The sequence below is a fragment of the Leucoraja erinacea genome, chromosome 5, assembly GCF_028641065.1.
Source record: "Leucoraja erinacea ecotype New England chromosome 5, Leri_hhj_1, whole genome shotgun sequence".
Lineage (NCBI taxonomy): Eukaryota > Metazoa > Chordata > Chondrichthyes > Rajiformes > Rajidae > Leucoraja > Leucoraja erinaceus.
The window spans coordinates 30,383,955-30,403,358 of NC_073381.1; the positions used below are offsets into that span (position 1 = coordinate 30,383,955).

The window sequence follows — 19,404 nt, forward strand, 5'->3', positions numbered from 1 at the left end:
TTCATTGATTTATTACAAGGATAGTATGGTACAACACAATTTTGGAGTTAAATCTAATTACGGGTTGGGTAGAGAGGGATGCGAGGCAGGTGTATCATCACTTTTTTCTTTCATCTTTTGTCTTTTTATTTCTCTCTTCCTTTCTTCTTTCTTTTATTTACTCACTCTTTGGCTACACCACTTTGGTAATCTAGGGGGTCTATCGTTGCACATTTCACTTTTCTCTTTCTTGCTTTTTCTCCTTTCTTTTCTTCTAACTATAGCTAAAAATCAAAATTGAAGCTGTACAATAACTGTATTATGTCATATGCGGTTGGTTATATTTTTGTACACTTGCTTCTAATAAATAAAAATCTGAAAAAATAAAAGTCCTTCCCCCATCACCTTAAACCTACGTGTTCTAGTTTTTGATTCCCCTACTCTGGGCAAGAGACTCTGTGCGTCTACCCATTCCATGATTTTATACACCTCAATATGATTACCCCTCATATTCCTGTACTCTTAGGAATAAAGTCCTTGTCTGCTCAATCTCTCCCTATAGCGCAGGCCCCAGAGTCCTGGCAACATCCTTGTAAATTTTCTCTGCACCCTTTCCAGCTTGACATCTTTTTTTATGACATGGTGCCCACAACGGAAAACCATGCTCTAAATGCATCCTCACCAACGTCTTATATAACTACAACATAACTTCCCAACTTCTGTATTTTATACTCAATATTTACTTGCACTCGTAGATCCCTCTTCTTTACAACACTCCACAGAACCTTACACTGTGTAGGTCCTGCCCTTGTTAGGCTTTCCAAAATGCAACGCCTTACTTTTCTCTTTAGTAAATTTCATCAACCATTCCTAAGCCATCCTGCCAAACTGATCAAGATTCTGCTGCAATTTTTGAAAACTATACAATACCAGCGACTTTTGTATCATCTTGCTGAACACTGTTGGCCACTGTTGCTGAACATCTTGCTGAACACTGTTTTTGGAACCCTTCATAAAATAGTCCTGACTTTATTGATCTTCCAAGAGGTGCAGGGAAGTGTTCACTGATGAACTTAATTAGAATGGATCCCTATGTAAGACCCCCCCCCCACTCCTCCTTCTTGCGTATGGCGTGCACAGCCTAAAGTTGTAGGACAACTTGTTCAATTTGATCTTATTTGATTGTGCACGCCAGGTTGATTGCATTTGTCAAAACAGGGCAGACCACGTGCAGGTTGAAATCTCCCACCCCAGACCCCTCCTGATCTTCTCCCCATCATCTTGCACATCAAGTAGATTGTCAAACAAAGCAGCCTTGAATAGACAATAGGTGCAGGAGTACGCCATTTGGTCCGTTGACCCAGCACCGCCATTCAATGGGATCATGGCTGATCATCCACAATCAGTACCTCGTTCCTGCCTTCTCCCCATATTTCTTCACTCCTCTATCCTTAAGAGATCTATCTAAGTCTCTCTTGAAAGCCTCCAGAGAATTGGACTCCACTGCTTTCTAAGGCAGAGAATTCCACAGAATCATAACTCTCTGGGTGAAAAGGTTTTTCCTCATCTCTGTTCTAAATGGCCTACTCCTTATTCTCCTTATTCTTAAACTGGCCCCTGGTTCTGGACTCCCCCAACATCGGGAACATGTTTCCTGCCTCTCGTGTGTCCAAACCCTTAATAATCCTATATGTGTCAATAAGATCCCCTCTCATCCTAAATTCCAGAGTATACAAGCCCAGCTGCTCCATTCTATCAACATATGACAGTCCCGTCATCCCAGGAATTAACCTTGTGAACCTACGCTGCACTCCCTCAATAGCAAGAATGTCCTTCCTCAAATTTGGAGACCAAAACTGCACACAATACTCCTGGTGTGGTTTCACTAAGGCCCTGTACAACTGCAGAAGGACTTCTTTGCTCCTATACTCAACTCCTCTTGTTATGAAGGCCAACAGGTCATTCGATTTCTTCACTGCCTGCTGTACCTGCATGCTTACTTTCATTGACTGATGAACAAGGACCCCACGATCTCGCTGTACTTTCCCTTTTAATGAGCGTGATACATGTGTCCAATCAAGTAAAGAGTGCTCCATCTTGTTACTTGATTGCTGTATTCCATGTCGGACTTCTGGCTTTCTGAAAGGAGAAAGACACAAGGGCCTGATTATAAGTGGAGGGAATCGAGATTGGAAGTAAAAAATACAAGGAACTGGTGAAGTGCGCAGCTGAAATTTTAGAAACATATCATTTTATCGTCATATGGTTGGAGAGTATCCTGGATGTCCACAGTAGATCAGGTCACCTGGTCAAACATGGTCTCCATGGCTTGGTCTGAAAACTGACCTTTCTGCTGCTTGTGTCCTTCCAGCTTTTCAGGTCATAATTGATAGGAGCAGAATTAAGCCATCGGCCCATCAGGTCTACTCCGCCATTCAGTCATGGCAGATCTATCTCTCCCTCCACTCCCCATAACCCCTGACACTGCTACTAATGAAGAACCTATCTATCTCTGCCTTAAGCTGCAAGCTGCAATATTGGATGGTACCAGTTACCCACAGTGCTAAGACAAATAACAGTGTGTTCAGTTCTAAACCCCAGAGACCAAGCAGTAGCATGAATTTTAAGGACAGCCCACATTAGGTTATAGGCACAGGGTCATTGTCATCAATGCATATTTTCCAGTGTTAATCAGTTTAACTGTCAATGTTGAGTGAAATGCATTTGACATGGATTATGGTTATTACCGAAGCATGTCTTAACCTCAAAAAATCAAAAAGTGAATGTGTTTTATGTATTTTTATTCCCAATCAAGAATTGGATTTTAGATTTAAACTTTTGTACAGGCTATGCTTGATGTTCATAGTGCATTCACAGATACCAATCTGACAATTATTCTCAGGAAGCAATCAAAATACTGCGTTTGGATTCACTGAAATGTGATTTTCTGCTCTATTGGTGTTTTGCAGGGATACTGGTGGAACTTGGATTGGAGGCAGAATCTGTTGCAAGTCAAAGTGCGGAACATTATGTCATGAAACTTACTGCAGAAGATCAGAGCAAGTTTGAAGCTTTTCAGCAAAGAGTATTAAACAGCCCTTACACACTGTTCATACTGATCCATGACCACGCGCACTGGGATTTGACAAGGTGATTGTTTGAAATATACTTCACTCTTAGACGTTTTATGAACCAAATGTTTATTTTAGTTGTGGGATGAAATGTATCTCTGCTGTATCCATAATTTGAATTGCAGTCCAATCACATGTACGGTTAATTAAAAAGAAAACAAAAATTTGCTTGCAGAATTTACATAACACTTGATCAAACTCAAACCATTCACTATCTTGTGCATTTTGGTGCACAAGTTGAATTGCTTTTGGATGTACCGCATCTGTGACTGCATATTGGCATCTGAGGTTAATACGTACTGTCACCTTCAACCTTACCACTGCCATACTCTGTCTCCCATGGTTCTTGCTACTCTCACTTGACCTGGAGTTCTGAAACACCACTTTCAATCACTTTGTATCGGGTTAGTTTAGAAACTCTCACTAATGATATCAGGCCTGATTTCCTCTTGCTTTTGTAATTTAAACACAGGATGTTGAATTCCATAATACCAATCATATTAAGGATGTTTTATAGCTCTCAGTACATGATCTTTCTCATCCCTTTAACATGAGGGATGAATATGTTGCACACTTTCCTGTATATATAGAGACATTTTGTAATTTCAATTTTCATGGTAAATTATTGACAGACAACTGCGTCAGTAGAAACAATGAACTACTGATGCTGGTTTATACCAAAAATAGATTCAAAATGCTAGCGTAACTCAGTGGGTCAGACAGCATCTCTGCGGGAAAAAAAGGATGGGTGAAAGTAAGGGGTGAGGGGGTGTTAAGAGCTGTAGGCGAGAAAGGTCTCTTGTTGTCAGCATTGGTATCAATACTCTAGTACAACAGGGTCTGTATAACGTAATATGCACCTTGTTCAACATTTAATAGCATATTTTAGTTTTCCACATGAAACAAAAACTGTATGGTATTGATGTTTTTTCAATACGAGCTGCCTATGAGAGTGGAAAGTCAGTGCTAAATTGCTGGTTTTATTTGTGATCTGAACACTGGGCTGTATTCAAAAGTACATGATTCAGCCTATGATTCAACAGTCATCAATGAAACTGTGAAGACTATAGTTCCTTGCTACATTATTTTAATTTCCACAGAAGATAAACAATTTTCTAAACTTTTTTACTGACATTCTCATTGCTTTAAATAATTTATTTCCTTCAACATGCAAAAAGAATTGATTAAAATTGTAACAACAACAAACAAATGTCTGGAAACACGACATTAATCAGCCAAAACATTAGAAACCAGGAACTGTCGGATCCTTCAATGTTGAATGGTTTTCTGTAATGCTAAAGGTGACAAATATAATTTACTCTGAGACTTGCAGGGCTTGATTGAAACACCCAGCAGGAGACATGTAGCCAAAAGCTACAATAGACTGTAAGTGGAATGATAACCGGGTTCTTGTGAAAATGAGTATCTTCTGCCTCCTGCCTGTTCTTGGCAGGAAGTGGATGGGATAATTATTTCAAGTGATAGGATGATCCAAGCAAGAAATAATGTTTTATAAAGATGCCAAGAAGGGAAGGAGGAATTCAGGGATGTCTAAGGTGTCCTTCTGGAGAACTTGTGCACCTCATCACCGTCGAAGAATTGTTCAACTTTCTAGCCCTCACCGTCTTCTGTAGTATTAACAGCAGTCCATCAGACCATGTAAAGGCATGAAGTTGCATTGGACTTAGTTTGTGACATCTATTTCATCTTATTCACCATGATTGCTGCTGCTTGTTGGTTAAAGGCTGATATCGAATGGTATCGAATTAAAGGCTGAAAGCGAATGGTATGTTAGCATTCATAGCAAGAATTTGAGTATAGGAGCAGGAAGGTGCTACTGCATTGTACAGGGTCTTGGTGAGACCACACCTGGAGTATTGCGTACAGTTTTGTTCTGACAAAGACTATTTCCATAGAGGGAGTACATTCACCATGATTGCTGCTGGGATGTCAGGTTAATATGAAGAAAGGCTGGATAGACTCGAATGGTACTCGCTAGAATAAAGGCTGTTGAGGGGGGTTCATTGGCTATATTCTTAAGAGGTTGGACAGGCTAGATGCAGGAAGATTGTTCCCGATGTTGGGGAAGTCCAGAACAAGGGGTCACAGTTTAAGGATAAGGGGGAAATCTTTTAGGACTGAGCTGAGAAAAACATTTTTCACACAGAGAGTAATCTCTGGAATTCTCTGCCACAGGAGGGTGTTGAGCCAGTTCATTGGCTATATTTAAGAGGGAGTTAGATGTGGCCCTTGTGGCTAAAGGGATCAGGGGGTATGGAGAGAAGGCAGGGATGAGATACTGAGTTGATCAGCCATGATTTATTGAATGGCGATGCAGGCTCGAAGGGCCGAATGGCTTACTACTGCACCTATTTTCTATGTTTCTATCAATAACACTTGGCTTTCTATTTCATTATTTTATTTTAAGAGGCGGTTTCTTTGTAAAACACTCAAATAATGTCATGTTGGCGTAATAGTAGTTGGATCCTAGTGCGTAATAGAGACTATTATAAATGAAGCAGGAGAATTGACAACTAGAGTACAATTAACTGGTCTGGTCATATGGTGATTTGTTTTATGTTTTCTCTTTAGCGATAGTGCTAAGAATAAGTAAAATTGACGCCATTGCTTAAGTGTGAGGAGAGGGATATGTAATTTTACAGCTGCTAGGAATTAATCAGCCAATGTCTGCTTGAATTGATCCCTAATTGTAGTGGATTTTGATTAAGGGTGGTTGTGAGTCAGATTGATTTGCCAAAAGCTGTGTAAAGTGCACTCTAGCTTTCTGGACAATTAATGGTGTTGTATTACAATGAATGGCAAATGGATTTCTCAGCTCATGTACTTAGTCAACATAGACAGCATGAATGTGGCACATTAGTACTTAATTTACCTTTTTAACAAATAATTAATGGTGATTGCTTTTTTGATCTGCAACATTTTTACTCTTTTAAAAAAAGGATGTTTATTTTTGGAATTGGTTTGCCTTAGATTCTGCTTGTACTTGCTGGACTTGTAAGGCATTTTGCTGCGGGAGGATGTATATTTACTCAGTGATCTCATTAGTTCACACTCCTGTGTTTTTGTCTTTATTTTAGTGGAGGAGCAGTTCCACGAAGTGAACCATTCCTGGGCGTAGCAGACAGAATCATAAACAGCAATGAAATGAAAGAAGCACTGAACGTCTTAACACTCCAAGTTACGTCTTTCCCCTTTGCTTTCCAAACACAGCAGACCTACATCAGCCCCTATAATGAGATCCATTGGCCTTCATCCTGGAACAATGTAAATTTTACTGATATTTACCATTCCTCCTTCATAAATATTCTTCAGTATGACTATAATGGAGTGATATCATGTTAAGAAAACAGGATTATTTTTATTGATTCTTAGAACCTGGAGTTGATGAAACAATTAAAAAAATAAATACTCTGCCTTTCCTACCAATTGGTGATTTGAAATAGGCAAAATTAAGATTGGATGAGAGAAGGCAAAATGTTATCCCACTTTTTAAGAAAGGCGGGAGAGAGAAAACAGGGAATTATAGACTAGTTAGCCTGACATCGGTGGTGGGGAAGATGCTGGAGTCAATTATAAAAGATGAGATAGCCGAACATTTGGATAGCAGTAACAGGATCGGTCCGAGTCAGCATGGATTTACGAAGGGGAAGTCATGCTTGACTAATTTTCTGGAATTTTTTGAAGATGTAACTGGGAAAAAGGACAAGGGAGAGTCAGTGGATGTAGTGTGCCTGGACTTTCAGAAAGCATTTGATAAGGTCCCACATAGGAGATAGTGGGCAAAATTAGAGCACATGGTATTGGGGGTAGAGTGCTGACATGGAGAAGTGGTTGGCAGACAGGAAACAAAGATTAGGGATTAACGGGTCCCTTTCAGAATGGCAGGCAGTGACTAGTGGGGTACCGCAAGGCTTGGTGCTGGGATCGCAGCTATTTATAATATACATCAATGATTTGGATGAAGGGATTCAAAGTAACATTAGCAAATTTGCAGATGACACAAAGCTGGGTGGCAGTGTGAATTGTGAGGAGGATGCTATGAGAATGCAGGGTGACTTGGACAGGTTGGGGGAGTGGGCAGATGCATGGCAGATGAAGTTTAATGCAGATAAATACAATACAATATCATTTATTTGTCATTTGAGCCCATTGAGGTTCAAATGAAATGTTGTTTCTGCAGTCACACACACAAGAAAGAACCAAGACACAACACAATTTACACAAACATCCATCACAGCGCATCTCCTCCTCACTGTGATGGAAGGCAAAAACTTATCTCTCCCCTGCACTCCCCATTCCCCTCCCGATGTCAGAGTCAAATCCCCCGGCGGGCGATGGTAATTGTCCCACGGCCATTAACGCCGCGCCGAGTGATGCAAGGCCGCGCTCCAGGTCTTGTTGGAGCCCCCGGCAGGCGCTAGCGAAGTCCCACAGCCATTCCAAGCCACGCCGGGCGATGATGTAAGGCCCCGCTCCAGGTACTCTTCAATCCCGCAACTCGGGCAGGTGAAGTCGCCGTTGCGGAAGCCCCGAAAAGCGGTCTCCCGCCAGGGACCCGCAGGCTCCCGGTGTCACTGTCCACCAGACCTGTGGTTGGAGCTCCGAATCTCCGGGGTCAGGTCGCAGCCGAGCGCCACCACAGCTCCACCCGCTCCGAACTCGGCCAGCTCTGCGATGGTGAGTAGCTCCGCAGCTCCGTGACTGGAGCCCCAGGCCGTTCCTGCTGGAGGCCGCTCCACGGTGCTCGGCCCCAACGACAACGGAGACCCGACAGAGAAAAGGTTGGGTTCTCCGTGCAGGGGATAGATTTTAAAAGTTTCCCCCACCCCCCCGCCCCCCACACACATACCCACACACATACACAAAAAAATAAAGTAAAAACTACATTCAAACGAGACAACAAATAATAAAAAGACAGACGGACTGCAGAGGCCACTGCCGCCCACCGGAACATGTGAGGTTATCCACTTTGGTAGCAAAAACAGGAAGGCAGATTACTATCTAAATGGCGTCAAGTTGGGAAAAGGGGAGCTACAATGGGATCTGGGGGTCTTGTACATCTGTCTATAAAAGTAAGCATGCAGGTACGGCAGGCAGTGAAGAAAGCGAATGGCATGTTGGCCTTTATAACAGGAATCGAATATCGGAGCAAAGAGGTCCTTCTGCAGTTGTACAGAGCCCTAGTGAGATCACACCTGGAGTATTGTGTGCAGTTTTGGTCCCTTAATTTGAGGAAGGACATTCTTGCTATTGAGAGAGTGCAGCGTAGGTTTACAAGGTTAATTCCCGGGATGGCGGGACTGTCATATGCTGAGTGAATGGAGCAGCTGGGCTAGTACACTCTGGAGTTTAGAAGGATGAGAGGATATCTCATTGAAACATATAAGATTGTTAAGGGTTTGGACACACTAAGGGCAGGAAACATATTCCCGATGTTGGGGGAGTCCAGAACCAGGGGCCACAGTTTAAGAATAAGGAGTAAGCCATTTAGAACAGAGACGAGGAAACACTTTTTCTCACAGAGAGTGGTGAGTCTGTGTAATTCTCTGCCTCAGAGGGCAGTGGAGGCAGGTTCTCTGGATGCTTTCAAGAGAGAGCTAGATAGGGCTCTAAAAAAATAGGTTAAGAGCCTATCAAGGGATATGGGGAGAAGGCAGGAACGGGGTAATGATTGGGGATGATCAGTCATGATCACATTGAATGGCGGTGCTGGCTCGAAGGGCCGAATGGCCTACTCCTGCACCTATTGTCTATTGTCTATCAAGTGACCTCTATTTAAGGTGCTAGGAAGTTGGGACTGACGTGTTTTGTCCCAGTCATTGAACAGCCATGTTAATAGTCACTCTTGTGATGTATCTCTTGCAAAAATCAATTTGCTAGAGGGAATCAGCGGGTCATGCAGCATTGGGGTTAGGAGGAAGAGATAGATGATTGAATGGCACAGTAGACTTGATGGGCCGAATGGCCTAATTCTACTCCTATCACTTATGATCTGTGGAGTAAAACAGATGGTCAATGTTTTGTGCCAAGACTCTCCATTAGGGCTGAGAGTGGAGAGGGAAGTTGCCAGAATAAAGAACTGCGAGGGAAAGGTGAGACAGGGTGATAGGTGGAACCAGGTCAGGTAAGGGATGATGAGCAGATGGTGCCAGGTGAGGTTGGGGCAGGAGTTTTGAGACAAAGACTGGTTGGTGATAGGTGGAAACAACAACAAAATGGGGCAGATTGAGTCACATGAATGGGAGACAACCTTCGGGCTCTGTCTTCTCATTAAAAAAACAATTTATTTGCACCTATCACCCACCAGCCGTTGTTTCAAAAGTTATTGCTTTATGTACTACGGAGATTGTTTTTTCTCATATTATGAAATATCCAAATTGACAGGATTATTGTATTCTCATGTATTTGTCAATTGTAACCTCAATGATTTCTGAAGGCTTGGTCATTTTTCTGTGAAATATATTGCAGTTAATTGACATTGTGTACTATGTTCTGTTCTTCGCATCTTGTAGGGAGTGGACTTGTATCAGGAAGACAACAAATACTTTGGGCTTTCAGACTTGATTGATTCCACATACTCTGGTCACAGGCTTCCATTGTTGAGATATGACAGTTCATTTGAGGCAATGGTTACTGCAGTACAAGAAAGGTGGGTAATTAACACGGTTCTATGGTCAGCATACCAAGTTTTAACACTAGAAGTCGCATTAAACCTGTATGTTTATCTCAATCATTTGCTGAGACTGGTACAAAGGGAAATATAGCACATAGCAAGATACATGTCTGTGGTCTGTACTACCGTTGTCAGATGTAATTTAAGAAATAAGATTTAGTCAGCATAAATGAACTTTCACCTCATGTTTTACATATTTTCCTGATATTTAAATGTGTACTTTAGAACCCATTGTGAACACTCAAATTGGAGTGCACAGTATTTTCTATTGCAGGAACATACTCTATTTCCATGTTCTGTTCAATATCATCCACTGTGGTAGATGCTCATTTCACAATGCCCCACCAACATAGACAAAACATGTCCAATATATGGTGAAACATCCGAGCAGACAGAACCTGCTCAGTGTGCAATAATCAGTATGCATCTCAAAATTCTGTGTTTAGTATTTCATTAAAAAATGCCATGGGCAGGACTACTTAGGGTGGCACAGCAGTAGAGTTGCAGCCTTACAGTGCCAGAGACCCGGGTTCGATCCTGACTACTGGTGTTGTCAAAATGGAGTTTGTACGTTCTCCCCATGACATGTTTGTTCGTTCTCCCCATTCGGTCCTTCGAGCCTGCACCGCCATTCAATATGATCATGGCTGATCATCCAACTCAGTATCCTGTACCTGCCCCCTGATCCCTTTAGCCCCAAGGGCCACATCTAACTCCCTCTTAAATATAGCCAATGAACTGGCCTCAACTACCTTCTGTGGCACAGAATTCCAGAGATTCACCACTCTCTGTGTGAAAAATGTTTTTCTCATCTCGGTCCTAAAAGATTTTCCCCTTATCCTTAAACTGTGACCCCTTGTTCTGGACCCCTTTCCCCAGGAGCTCCAGAGTCTTACCACATTCCAAAGAAGTACAGGTTTGTAGGTTAATTGGCTTGGTAAAATTGTAAATTATCCCTAGCATGTGTAGATAGTGTTAATATGCAGGGATTGTTGGTCAGTGCAGACTCGATGGGTCGAAGGACCTGTTTCCACACTGCATCTCTAAACTAAACTAAACTGAACTAAACTAAACTGCAAACTGGAATGTTCAATACATGATGTCACCCTGGGGTGGGCAGAACATTTGCAGATTGGATTGTCCAGTTGAAGACGTCACAATAGAATGGTTCCTCCGGTCCTCTCATTCTGGGCTAGAAATAGTATCATCGGATGGGAATGCTCAGTTTGTGATGTTATACTGGGGTGGCTGGCATGTCCATTCCTCTACAGCACTGCAACTCTGCATTCCTCTATTTATGTGTTCCTGCTTTTTATCATGTTCCTATTGTTGTATCTTCTTATGCTGAAATCTAATAATTCCTTTCCATGCTTCACTCCTTTAAGATGCTCTTCAAAAACATGTCTTTTGGACACTAGCCTAATACTTCTTTAAGACATTAATTGGTAATCTTCTTTGTTCCATTTTCTGCAAAGCATCTCAAATGCTTTATGATCTTAAAATGTACAATGCAAATTGCATGATATTACTCATTAAGTCTTAGTAGGGTAAATTTAGCCTGCTTGTGTTTCGTACATCCTGTCACAATGTGGAAGATGGAACATTGTCAGATTGGCGTGTTCTGTTTGTGCTTTCACACTGGGTCATTTATAACAGAACATTGTGCTCATATTTGAGCAGTGCTCATTTCAGAGAACTGTGTGCACCTAATTATTCATTTTAAATCTAATGCCAATTCCAAGCTGTTTTGAGAGAAGGGAATCAAAAAATAATTACTAAAAATAGTTTAATAAACAGTTCATCCAAGAGCATTATAAAAAAATGTCCTACAAAAATGGGAACAGTTGAAGCATACAGTGCCATCCATAATGTTTGGGCCAAAGACCCATCATCTATTTATTTGCCTCTGTACACCACAATTTGAGAATTTAAATAGAAAAAAATTGCACGTGGTTAAAGTTTCATTGTCAGATTTTAATAAAGGCCACTTTTATACATTTTGGTTTCACAATGTAGAAATTACAGCAGTGTTTATATGTAGTCCCCCCATTTCAGAGCACCATAATATTTGGGACACACTAATGTCATGTAAATGAAAATAGTTATGTTTAGAATTGTGTTGCATATCCATTGATTGCAATGACTGCTTGAAGTCTGCGATTCATGGACATTGCCAGTTGCTGGGTGTCCTCTCTGGTGATGCTCTGCCAGGTCTGTATTGCAGCCATCTTTAGCTTTTGCTTGTTTTGGGGGCTAGTCCCTTTCAGTTTTATCTTCAGCATATAAAAGGCATGCTCAATTGGGTTCAGATTGGGTGATTGACTTGTCCACTCAAGAATTGCCCATTTTTTAGCTTTGAAAAACTCCTTTGTTGTTTTAGCAGTATGTTTAGGATCATTGTCTTGCTGTAGAATGAACTGTCGGCCAATGAGTTTTGAGGCGTTTGTTTGAACTGGAGCAGATGGGATGTGTCTATAGACTTCAGAATTCATTATGCTACTACCATAAGCAGTTGTATCATCAATGAAGATAAGTGAGCCAGTACCTTCAGCAGCCACACATGCCCAGGCCATAACACCTCCTCCACCGTGTTTCACAGATGAGGTGGTATGCTTTGGATCTTGGGCAGTTCCTTCTCTTGCCATCACACTGATATAAGTTCATCTTTGTTTCATCTGTCCACAAGACCTTTTTCCAGAACTGTGGTTACTCTTTTAAGTACTTCTTGGCAATCTGTAACCTGGCCATCCTATTTTTTGCGGCTAACCAGTGGTTTGCATCTTGCAGCGTAGCCTCTGTATTTCTGTTCATGAAGTCTTCTGCGGACAGTGGTCATTGACAAATCCACACCTGACTCCTGATGGGTGTTTCTGATCTGTTAGACAGGTGTTTGGGGATTTTTCTTTATTTTACAGAGAATTCTGTCATCAGCTGTGAAGGTCTTCCTTGGCCTACCAGTCCCTTTGTGATTAGTAAGCTCATCAGTGCTCTCTTTCTTCTTAATGATGTTCCAAACAGTTGATTTTGGTAAGCCTAAGGTTTGGATAATGTCTCTAACAGTTTTATTCTTGTTTTCTCAGTCTCATAATGACTTCTTTGATTTCCAGAACAAGGGGTTACAGTTTAAGGATAAGGGGGAAATCTTTTAGGACCGAGATGAGGAAAACATTTTTCACACAGAGAGTGGTGAATCTCTGGAATTATCTGCCACAGTAGGTAGTTGAGGCCAGTTCATTGGCTATATTTAAGAGGGAGTTAGATGTGGCCCTTGTGGCTAAAGGGATCAGGGGGCCTGAGTTGGATGATCAGCCATGATCATATTGAATGGCGGTGCAGGCTAGAAGGGCCGAATGGCCTACTCATGCACCTATTTTCTATGTTTCATTGGCACAACTTTAGTCCTCGTGTTGATAAACAGCAATAAAAGTTTCCAAAGGTGATGGAAAGACTAGTTGCTGAGAGCTCTCTTATACCTGCATTTAGGAGGCATTTAAACACACTGAGCAATTACAAACACCTGGTAAACCATGTGTCCTAAACATTATGGTGCCCTGAATTTGGAGTAGGTGGTGGGGGGTATAAACACAGATGTAATTTCTACATGTAGAAACCAAAATGTTAAAAAATGTCCTTAAAATCTGATAATGTGCTTAACCTCGTGTGATTTGTTTCTATTACATATCTCAAATTGTGGAGTACAGAGGCAAATAAATAAATGATGGGTCTGTCCCAAACATTATGGAGGGAACAGTATGTTATATGTCATAAGCTGCTTTGTATTTAGTTTAAGTAGCTAAAGATGTAGCTACAAATGCAAGCACCTCTACAAATCAATATTTAAGATGCTCCATCCTGCTGCTCTCCTTTAAACATTAAAATGCTTGAAGTATTATTAAAAGCTGAATGTTGACAGAAGCAGTGTTCTTTACTTGGTCTGGAAGGACTTCAGAAGATTTTGTCCAGCTCAGCTCTAAGAGGATTACGACCTGTGGGGGGTGGTCGATGGGGGGTCAGTGGGGTCAGATGTGGAATTTAATCATTGTAAATATTAACTGATAGTTACCTTCAATTGTCACAAAGTGCGGATCAATAGTAATCTTTGCATTTGATGTCCCAAGAATGATGTCAAACCTATACTGATCAGATTTATATTTAAATTCTAAAGCTTTCAATTGACACCAGCACGGAAATGTTAAACAGTGTTTGGAAAGACTATTAGGTTGCATTATGATTTTATGGACATCATTTGAACCCTGCAATTTAATTTTCTGAAACCATTATCTAAGGCTACTTCCTAATCAATCACTTGTTTCCTGTCTGATGTGCAAATTGATTGGATGTGCACGCATGATTCACATTAGGAAGTGCCTGGTTGTATTTGAAGAATGACACAAAACAATCCAGTAATGTTTGTCACTGCGTTTCTCATAATTAGGGACACCTCTTTTCTCAGCTATTTATGCCACTTTTTTTCTTGCTTCTTGTTTAAATTTTATTCTGACTTCAATATTATTCCTGATTAGACCTCTGAGAATAATGGCCCAAATTATATTTGGCTTTAGCTGATGGTTTGATAGAGAACTGCAGACAATGTCCTATTCGCAGATCAGCTTGCCTCTGACATGGATTCCTGCACTTGGGCACACGAAAGTCAGATGCTAGCATGTCTAACGTCCCCGTTCAGGAGCAGAGCATAAACATGGTTTGCATCTATCCACTCACCCTTTATGGTGCTAGAGTAGAGTAGGATAACTTCATTTATTTGAATATGGTCACTGCCCTTAATTGAAAAATTAAGAGCTGGTAAATTAATTTTGCTTTTTTTAAATTTCAAAACTTTAAGGTGAATTTAGATACATTTGTAAATTTTTGAAAACACTTTTTTATTAAAATCTACTTGAACTTTTAAAATTTCTCAGCAGTTAGTGGAAGGAAAGTGCAAAGACTGAGCACAGGTACTGGCTGGTGGCACTGTTATAATTTGATCTGAAGAATCAGAAGAGGCAACGTAAAACTTTAGGAAAGAGGCAAAGACTTGAGATGGAGTACAGAAGAGATGAATGAAAATTATTCAATGAATGAAGAACATTAGTTGTCTTGGAACAGGAGAGATTGGGAGTAGTTCTTGGCGAGTTTTTTTTTTTAAAATCATGCAGGGTTTAGATAAAGTAGAAAGGGAATGACTGTTCCCATTGGCAGAGGAGCCTAGAACCATAGGACGTGAAATTAAGGTGAATAGCAGACAAAGCAAGACTAGTGTGAGGAAAATCTATTTGTCACGGTGAGTGGTTGGGGCCTGGAATGCACTAGCATGTATAGGGGTGGAAATAGTTTTGACCATCACATTCAAAAGGTCAAATCAGAAAAAGTGCAAATTATGGAAATTAAAAACAATTGTAGTCATAGAGTAATACAGTGTGAAAACCAGCCCTTCAGCCCAACTCACCCACACCGGCCAACAATGTCCCAGCTACACTAGTCCCACTTGCCTGCGCTTGGTCCATATCCCTCCAAACCTGTCCTATCCATGTACCTGTCTAACTGTTTCTTATACGATGGGATAGTCCCAGCCTCAACTACATCCTCTGGCAGCTTGTTCCATACACCCACCAAGCTCACCTTGAACCTATGTCCTCTGGTCCTCGTATCCCCTACTCTGGGCAAGAGACGGTGCATCTACCCGATCTATTCCTCTCATGAATTTGTACACCTCTATAAGATCACCCCTACGCTCCATGGAAACCCAGCCTACTCAACCTCTCCTTATAGCTCACACCCTCTAGTCCTGGCAACATTCTCGTAAATCTTTTCTGAACCCTTTCAAGCTTGACAATATCTTTCCTATAACATGGTGCCCAGAAGTGAATATATTTTTTGTAGATGCGGTCTCACCACGTCTTATACAACTGCAACATGACCTCCCAACTTCTATACTCAATACTAAGTGCCAAAAACCTTTTTGACCACCTTATCTACCTGCGACTCGACCTTTAAGGAACCATGCACCTGTACTCCTAGATCCCTTTGCTCTACAACACTGCCCAGAGGCCTACCATTTATTGTGTAGGTCCTGCCCTTTTTCAACATCCCTATTAAACAGGGATATCTGGTCAATGAGTGAATGGGAGCAGTCAGGGGGTGAGAACATAGACATAGTAATGTAGAGTGGCAAAATACAGACAGGAAGACATGCACAGCAGGTGATGCTGGGCATGTCCTCCACTTCTGGAGGAACAAAAATGGCTAGAAAAAAAAAAAAAAAGCAAAAAAGCTAGGCCAACATCACTGCTTTAGTTTAGTTTAGTTTATTCTTGCCCGTGTATCGAAGTACTGTGGAAAGCTTTTATTTGCGTGCTATCAAGGCAAAGACAACATAAAGTGACAAAGTGCACAGATAAAGGATAAAGGGTACAACATTTGTTGCAAAGATATAACATTAAAGTCCGATTAAAGATAGTTCAAAGGTTTCCAATTCAGTAACTGGGTCGTGAGGACCATTCATTTGCCTGATAACAGCTGGGAAGAAACTGGTCCTGAATCTGGAGGTATGCATTTTCAACTGTTTGCATCCCTTGCTTGATGGGAAAGGAGAGAAGAGGGAGTGACCAGGGTGAGACTGGTCCTTGATTATGCTGGTGGCCCTGCTGAGGCAGCATTAAGTATAGATGGAGTCAAAGGAAGGAGGGTGGTTTGTGTGATGGTCTGGGCTACATCCACAACTCAGCAATTTGTTGGTGAAAGGACAAATGTTGCATTGCCTGCAGTTGAAAGTTAAACAGCTGTCTTTTTTCACTTTTGTCCATTTTGCTTTTAATGTTCTGTGATTTTGATATTGTTGCTTCAACTAAACTAAACGTTTTAATGTAACAAATTGCAGATGTTAGTATAACATTCACAAGACTATTGCTTTTATTTCAAAAGGTTTAGAAATCCTCTTGCTAATTTGGAAATATATTCCCAATAATCCAATCCCATTTCATTTGAATCCAGATCTCAGGAAACAAGTGATTGATTAAGAAGTAGCCTTGAATAATGGTTTCACAAATGAAATTGCAATCAGTGTGCAAATGATGTCTACAAAATCATAATTCAGCCTACTAGTTTTTCCAAACACTGTTTAATATTTCCGTGTTGTTGCCAATTGAAAACTTTGTAAGTTAGATGTAGATCTGATCAGTATAGGTTTGAAATTATTCTTGAGACACTAAATGCAAAAATTACTATTGATCTGCACTTTGTGACACAACTGAAGGTAACTATCAGTTTATATTTACAATTATTAAATTTCACATCCAATGATCACGAGAATATGAAATTATCCCAATTATGAGCCTGCAATCATGTCATATGTGCATTACTGAGACAATTAATTTAAGCAATTTCATATTTTATTTTTAGTTAGCCCTTTGTGAATGGAGAAAGGAAAAATCAATTAATCATTGTTGTTTTGGTTTCAGGTTTCCCACAGTGCACAGTGCAGTGATATGGACATACATTTTAATTCAGCATTACTCTGCGGCCATGATGGTAACTGCAGGGCACTCGCAGATGAAGAACTATTCTTCTGTGGAAACATTAGAGATAATTCAAAGCCTTATTAACTCCCCAAGGAGCTGCCCAGGTCGTCATGGTTACATGGTTTTACTCAGGATTCCTTCGGTTTCTCTGGCTGCACTCGCTTATGAACGATTATGCCAAGTTAGGTGCCGTCTTAGCCTGCAGTGTAGATTTGAAATCATTCTTGGAACACCAAATGCAAAGATCACTATTGACCAGCACTTTGTGAAACAACTGAAGGTAACTCCCGGTTTATATGTACAATAAGTAAATTCCACGTCAAATGAACACTAGAATATGAAATCATCTCTATTCTTGGAGACTTTTTTACCTAGAAATTCCTTAGGTACATGTAATGTCTTCACTTGTACACCGAGACACAACAGATAGATACAAACAGTTAGTGGTTTAATTGTTCGACAGAGTATCTAAACTATGCGTACGTTGAGACTGTTATCTAGTAGAGTAAATGTTCCAGACTCTATGACAAAGTTACATTACGGAAGAGAAGGATCGCTAGTGGGTGAGTCTAGGACCACATGGCCTTAGAATAAAAGGACTTACCTATAGAAAGGAGATGAGGAAGAATTTATTTAGTAAGAGTGGTGCTAAATCTGTATCATTCATTGCCACAGATGGCTGTGGAGGCCACGTATTGGGCATTTTTAAGCTGGAGATTGACAGATTCTTGATTACTCAGGCTGTCAAAGGTTATGAGGAGGAGAATGGGATTGAGAGGAAAAGTTAGATCAGCCATGATTGAATGGTGGAGTAGATTTGATGGGCTGAATGGGAGGAGTGTGATAGAGGGCAAAATGTGTGCCCACTAAGGTAGGTGGAATTATTGGTGGACCTTATAATTATTGGAACTATTGGTGGACCTGATAATAAAAATATTTTATTCTGCTGTCATAAAGTCATACAGCACAGAATCGGGCCCTTTGGCTCCACTTGTCCATTCCAACAAGATGCTTTTCTGAGCCAGTCCCATTTGCCCGTGTTTGACCCAAATCCCTCTAAGCCTACATTAAGAGTCCTTAGAGTCCTTATATTAACAATTGCTAAAGGCACAAAAGATTCTGTGCACTCAAATTAAACCTCAAATGACTGGTGCAAATAATGATTTCCAATATAGCTTTTAGCTGTTGTTTTATTATTGATCTTGTGTGCTAGAAATATGAATCCCTGGAGTTTTACTTGTGAACATTCTGGTATTGAATTTGTGACTGTTTTAACCAAGTCATTTCCAAAAGCTTTGACATGATTTGACACTGTACATAAATTAGCACAATATTCAACTTTACAATAGAGACAAACTCCAGTACATTTTTGTCTGCAAATGCCCTGATGCAATCTAAATTCAATCTTTCTTTAGTATCTTTGCACTCTTGTCTGTCTGCCTTTCTTTTTTCTTTCTGTTATTAGGTATGGCATCCTAAATGCTCTTAACATTTCATTTTATTTTAATGAATCAGAGTTCATTCTTACGGAGAACCTCAGCAGCTATAGAATTATTTTATTTTAAGTTGCAATATGCACCAATGGCTAAAATCACATTCATTTTAGGATTAAATGGTTGAATATCGATCAGGAATTTAATCTACTATTTCCTTCATAAAATATGTTTGTTTTGTTTTGTCTTCAGATGGATCTAGGCATTATTTATCTCTCGACTGACAGTACTATAATTGGTAATCAGGTCATTAATCTCATTACAATGCAGACATTGGTTATCTAGTTTTCCCGCATTCCAACTGTGACTGCAGTTACTGAAGTACTTCATTGCCTACAAAGTGCTTTGCTGTCTAATAGAATAATAAAGGATAAAATAATATTTAACAAGGATTTCAATTTTTCTTGTGGATTTACATAAAGAAACAAAGAAAAGATTATTGAATCTGGCTAATGGTGGGCAATTGTCAGATTAAAATTAACATAAATATATTAAGAAGAATAACTTAACGTAAATATTGTTGCATTAAAGCTGCTACAGTATGAAGTACTTTGTTGCAGGGATTGGTTGAATCTGTAATTGAATTGAAT

General features: G+C 40.4%; 1 protein-coding gene across 1 annotated transcript in view; it reads left to right on the forward strand.

Moving 5' to 3' along the window:
* Window positions 1-19,404, forward strand: part of greb1 (growth regulating estrogen receptor binding 1) — a 207,486-nt gene that overhangs the window by 132,636 nt on the left and 55,446 nt on the right. The window contains exons 16-19 of the mRNA XM_055635321.1: window positions 2,949-3,129; window positions 6,209-6,395; window positions 9,644-9,780; window positions 17,262-17,601. Of these exons, the coding sequence (XP_055491296.1) occupies window positions 2,949-3,129; window positions 6,209-6,395; window positions 9,644-9,780; window positions 17,262-17,601 (845 nt within the window). The remainder of the gene's footprint in view (window positions 1-2,948; window positions 3,130-6,208; window positions 6,396-9,643; window positions 9,781-17,261; window positions 17,602-19,404) is intronic.